This window comes from Heterodontus francisci, chromosome 27, assembly GCF_036365525.1.
Source record: "Heterodontus francisci isolate sHetFra1 chromosome 27, sHetFra1.hap1, whole genome shotgun sequence".
Taxonomy (NCBI): Eukaryota; Metazoa; Chordata; class Chondrichthyes; order Heterodontiformes; family Heterodontidae; genus Heterodontus; species Heterodontus francisci.
In genome coordinates this window covers 54,222,076-54,228,270 of record NC_090397.1, presented here as the reverse complement: position 1 = coordinate 54,228,270, position 6,195 = coordinate 54,222,076, and the positions used below count along the sequence as shown (strand labels likewise).

General features: G+C 44.3%; 1 protein-coding gene across 1 annotated transcript in view; it reads right to left on the bottom strand.

The window, feature by feature from the left end:
- Positions 1-1,162: 1,162 nt before the first annotated feature.
- Positions 1,163-6,195, bottom strand: part of LOC137384827 (interferon regulatory factor 6-like) — a 43,388-nt gene continuing 38,355 nt past the window's right edge. Inside the window, exons 8-9 of the mRNA XM_068059375.1 lie at positions 4,193-4,311; positions 1,163-3,682 (exon numbers count right to left, since the gene is read on the bottom strand). Of these exons, the coding sequence (XP_067915476.1) occupies positions 3,485-3,682; positions 4,193-4,311 (317 nt within the window). The 3' untranslated portion in view covers positions 1,163-3,484. The remainder of the gene's footprint in view (positions 3,683-4,192; positions 4,312-6,195) is intronic.

Below are 6,195 nucleotides of genomic sequence, written 5' to 3'. Positions count from 1 at the left end.
GTGACAGTGCCTTCACCTACCTAGGCCTCATGCTGTGTAATTCTTTCCCTAAACCTGTCTGTCTGCCTCCCTCCCCTCCTAATACCCTCTTAAATCTCACCTCTTTACCCTCCTGCTGCTTTGGTTTGTATTCTAGCATCCCTACAACCACCTTGGAACATATATAAATACAAGTTATTGTTTAAGCCCTCTAGTTACCGGTTTGCTAACCTGTGGAAATAATCTCTTTATCTTCTCAACCCATTCTGAATTGCGCTCATCTTTTTGTGTTTGTGAGGGGAGGAAAAAAACTTTTTTCCGCAACTGTGACCTCTCTCATTTCTGATCTGTTGTATCTTTGCTATCCCTTTTCCATGATGCCAAATTCCTTCCTACAGTAAAAGGCTTGGAACTGCAACTAACAATTACACACTAAATAACATCTTCGTGTTGCTATGCTCCACCTCAGAGCTACCCTTATAGATATGGGCTTACTATCAGTCCCTTGGACCTACCAGGATGCAGTCATGTGACTCAGACCCAGAGTCACTAACTAACACCAAGAGACAAGCCCTATAAATAGTCAACTCTGTACTGTATATAATAGTTAGCTGTTAATAATCCTGTTTGAGATCTTCAACAACCTGGACTCCATACATCTCATTTATGTTGCATCAGACAACATAAAAAGCTTCTCATTCCACACACAAGACTCAACCTGTAATTGTAAAAACTCCCCTCTCAGCTGTGTCATGGGAATGTTAACTTATGGGTTAAAATCGGTGCAAAGCAGGCTCCGTTACAGGAGTACAGTAATTATGTACAGTCTGTGGCATGTGTTAATATTGCACAGTTTTGTAGGTTAATGTGTATGAATAGATTATAAAGGGTTACGGGGGCTGGTTAGGAGCTAAACTGCCATTAGTGATTCCTTGTCTGTCAGATTATTGTCAAAAACTTTATTTTAGTCACTGATCAAACCTGAAATACAAGAGGTGCTTGTTGCTGTGGCTCCAATTCTATTTCATTGCCCAAGGCAATATTGAGGCCCTGCTCCCCAGCTAGTTAGATATTTTATCAAATTCAGACAACAATTATTATGCATCATCATTGAATTTGCAGGATGATAATCTTCCGTGACATCCCACCCACCCCAAAAAACCCCAATCGTATGAAGCAGCCCTGGGTCAGGCACGGACTGTAAACCTAGCTGGGCTTGGATAACAAGGGCTTCCCCCAATATATACCTCGCCCGACTTTACTTTCCGTTGAAGCCAATAGAGAATAAGTTGACTGATCCGATCACTTTAGTATGCTGGTGGGAGGGTTTGATTAAAATTGTCCTCACATGTTTCACACTACTATAATATTGGACAGTAATGGATCAACCACATAACAGTGGAAGTGGTAGCAGTGTACAGTGCTCAACCCTGCAAATTGAGGGTCTGGGATTTAAGTGTAACAGTCTTTCCACATAGCACCTCACCCTGCAGAGCAACAGTACCTCAGAACAGGTCACATTGTGTAACAGTCTCTGCACAGAATGAGAACAACTTGTACAGACTGGGTCGCACTGTGTAACAGTCTGCACAGTGTCTAACCCTGCAGAAGAGCACTAGGGTAGAATGGGTCACACTATAACAGTCTGTAGAATGAGACTAACTGGGGCAGAATGGGTCGCACCCTGTAGTGGTGTCTCCATAGTGTCTCACCCTACAGAATGAGTGTAACTAGGATAGAACAGGTTACACTGTGTAACAGTCTTTCTGCAGTGTCTCACCCTGAATTGCAATATTTATCCCAGAATTTTCTGACTGGGAGAGCAGCACAAGCCAAAGCAACATGAAAAATTGTGTTTTCCCCCGAAGAAAAGCTTTTTAGTGTAGCCTCCAAAAAGAAAAAAAACCCCAGATGTTTCATTCCACAGTCACTTAAAAAAGGAAGTTAAGAATTTCCCTAAAGCAATACAGATCTGAGTAAATAGCCATTATAATTACAACAGAAAATAGTTGAGGAACCTGTGGAATACAGAATGGGAGGCCTTCAAGGATGAGATAGTTCGGGTACAGACTAAACCTTAAAATCACAAGTACCTAAGGGTATACACACAAATCTTTGAAAATGGCAGGACTAGTTGATAAAGCTTTTTAAAAGGCATACAGAATCCTGGGATTTATAAATAGATGCACAGAGTAGAAAAGCAAGGAAATTATACTAAAACTATGTAAATTACTGGTTAAGGCTCAGCTGAAGTGTTCAATTCTGGGCACCAAACTTTATGATGGATGTCAAACTTTGGAGAAGGTGCAGAAGAGATTTATTAGAATGGAACAGGGACAAGGGACCTGGAACCACCAGTAACTACCTCAGTGTTATACTGTGATAGAACTGTACCTGCTTGGATTGAACCTGTTATACAGTGACAAACCTATACCATCAATACTGTACCCATGTTAGATAGTGACAGACCCGTACTCACCAGTACTATACCCCAGTGTTAATCAACACAAAGTGCTCTCTCCAGACACATCCCATGATTGGAAGGACAGAATCTGTAACTTCTGAGAGCCTGACAGTACCTATTGCCTCAGTTCCTGCTCCATTGAGGTGCAGGTCAAGGGTCAGCCTGTAGTACCTCCTGGTGGGCTATACTCTCCAGCCCCCACAAACCCAGTTCCACATACATTCACCTTGGGGACATAAATAATCCTGAAGTTCAAAATTTATCAACAGACTAATCCAGAAGGAAGAGTACAAAAACACTTTTTAAAAAAAACAAGAGATTTATATTGCAGAAGCGTTCCAATCAACATGTGTAGAGCGTAGGGGGTCAGTGGAGGAACACAGATAGAAATGGATGTTTCTCGATTCTGCTGTTAGCAGCTCTGGGGGTTCTCAAATCCAAACCAATGACCATAACAGTAGCAACCACTGTTGGTTACACAATGAGTGTCATGCAGGGCCCCCTCAGGAGAATTCAGTCAATGTCTTGTGATGTGAAATATATTCCCCTCATGGTCCTCAAAGTTTAAAAGATTGCATTATATACACATGGTGGGATATGACCTCAATGAAAAGGAGCCAGTCATCTCTCGGCACACGATCCTGGGCCTTAAAACCAGAGACAGGTGCTTTTTTATTAAAATTAGGGTTAAAGATAAGTTGTCTCCGAGCAGTTGTACGCCTTCCATTATATTGCAATCTGATAGAAGCAGGATGAAACAGCCCTTAATTCTTTAAAGAGAAGGTAACAATAAAAAGGCAAATGCACTGATCCATGCCAAGGAAATAAGAGGAGCTCATTCGTCCTGTGCACTCCACACTGTCCACTCCCTGAGTTCCAGCATTAGGAGCATAAAGCTCTAGGGTTTGCCTTACTGTCTGATGGGGCTGGAACTCTCTGTCTTCCCATCGAAAGACATCAGCAGCTGATTTAGAGCCATAGCCCAACAAACACAGCAGCGTTGTGGGAGGTTTATTTTCTCTTGCTGTAAGCTTTGTAACTTCACTGTAGGTTGGCAGGCTGCATCGGCCATTGTCCCTGGCCCTGTTGGGACTGAAGTAATCGATGGAGTTCTTTAAACTGAAACACCACGTTGTCCTTAAGGTCCGGGTTCGATATCTGCAGACGGATACTCCCACTGTCGAACGACAGCTCCCCCGAAAACATCTCAAACATCATCCGTGCCACAACTGGAATCACCTGAACCACATGCCGCACCCCAGAGGAAAGGAAAAGATAAAGGTGTCAAATCACCAAATTGCAACTCACATTAAAGAGGGAATTCACCACCAGAAGGGAGATTCTGCATTGGGACCTCCTTTACAGTAGGAATCTCACACTGGGGTCTCCCAAAGTGGCTGTCTCACCATTACACACATCTTTATAAAGAGGGATCTGTTTTGGCATGAGGATCTTTTTTTGGGGAGAGATTGCAGACAATGGGTCCCCTCATGGGGTGAGAACCCAGGCATCAGGATCCTCCCCAGGAAGGGTGTTCATACAGTGGGATCCCCCCAGGGGAGAGCGACCAGACAGTGGGATCCTCTCAAGGGAGGGTGTCCGTTCAATGGTGGCAGTAACCTCCCAATACCCCATCCAAGTGACCATTCTTTGTATATGAGCTCAGAGATGTCAGCAAGCTCCAATACAATTCAGAGTCCCCAGCCCAGAGTCGCTGGCCACCCACCCTGCCCCATCCCATCCTGTTACCTGCACCATGATCAGCTTCTTTTCCTTGGGTTTACCATCTGGCCATTCTTCACCAAAGCACAGCTGGATCTCGTAGAGTGGGGCAACACTTGTCTGTCCCTTCTGGTACATTATCAATTCTGTAGACATTGAAATGAGAAAAAAATATATACTTTTTAAAACTTTTCTTGTCTTTTAAATTCTCATCCTTGTTTTTAAATTCCTCTATGGCTATCTATATAACCTCCTCTAGCCTACAACTTCCTGAGATCACTGCACTCCTCCAATTCTGTCATAGAATTATAGTCATAGAGTTATACAGCACAGAAATAGGCCCATCGTGTCTGTGCCGGCCATCAAGCACCTAACTATTCAAATCCCATTTTCCAGCACTTGGCCCATAGCCTTGTATGCTATGGCGTTTCAAGTGCTCATCTAAATACTTCTTAAATGTTGTGAGGGTTCCTGCCTCTACCACCTCTTCAGGCAGTGTGTTCCAGATTCCAACCATCCTCTGAGTGAAAACATTTTTCCTCAAATCCCCTCTAAACCTCCTGCCCCTTACCTTGAATCTATGCCCCCTGGTTAAGGAAAACAAAGTTTCTTCCTATCTAAGTTATCAATGCCCCTCGTAATTTTGTATACCGCAATCATGTCCCCCCCACCCCCCCCCCCCTCAGCCTTCTCTGCTCTACGGAAAACAACCCCAGCCTTTTCAGTCTCTCTTCATAGCTGAAATGCTCCAGCCCAGACAACATCCTGGTGAATCTCCTCTGCACCCTCTCCAGTGCAATCACATCCTTCCTATAGTGTGGTGACCAGAACTGTACACAGTACTCCAGCTGTGGTCTAACTAGCACTTTATACAGCTCCATCATGGCTTGGCCATGGAAGATGGAAGGATCCCCAAAGACACATTGTACAGCGAGCTCGCCACTGGTATCGGACCCACCGGCCGTCCATGTCTCCGCTTTAAAGACGTCTGCAAACGCGACATGAAGTCCTGTGACATTGATCACAAGTCGTGGGAGTCAGTTGCCAGCGTTCGCCAGAGCTGGCGAGCAGCCATAAAGGCAGGGCTAAAGTGTGGCAAGTCGAAGAGACTTAGCAGTTGGCAGGAAAAAAGACAGAAGCGCAAGGGGCGAGCCAACTGTGTAACAGCCCCGACAAACAAATTTTTCTGCAGCACCTGTGGAAGAGACTGTCACTCTAGAATTGGCCTTTATAGCCACTCCAGGCGCTGCTCCACACACCACTGACCACCTCCAGGCGCTTACCCATTGTCTCTCGAGATAAGGAGGCCAAAGAAAAAAAAAAGAAAAATACAGCTCCATCATAACCTCCCAGCTCTTACATTCTATGCCTCGGCTAATAAAGGCAAGTATCCCGTATGCCTTCCTAACCACCTTGTCTACCTGTGCTGCTGCTTTCAGTGATCTATGGACAAGTACACCAAGGTCCCTCTGACCTTCTGTAGTTCCTAGGGTCCTACCATCCATTGTATATTCCCTTGCCTGGTTAGTCCTCCCAAAATGCATCACCTCACACTTCTCAGGATTAAATTCCATTTGCCACTGCTCCGCCCATTTTACCAGCCCATCTATATCGTCCTGTAATCTAAGGCTTTCCTCCTCACTATTTACGACACCACCAAATTTCGTGTCATCTGCAAACTTACTGATCATACCTCCTATATTCATGTCTAAGTCATTAATGTACACTACAAACTGTCCTCATATGCATCTCTGATTTTAATTGTTCAACATTTAGTGGCTGTGCCTTCAGCTGTTTGAGCCTTAAGCGCTGGAATTCCCTCTCAAAACCTCTCTTTCCTCCTTACGATGCTCTGTAAAACCTACCTCTTTGACTAAGCTTATCATCATGTGTCATTTGCAGGAGATCCTAGGAGAGTGACAATATTTGCTGGGGGAGAAGAGGAGGAGGAAGAACAACAACTTGTATTTATATAGTGTCTTAACATAGGAAAACGTCCCAAGGCGCTTCACAGGAGCGTAATAATGCAA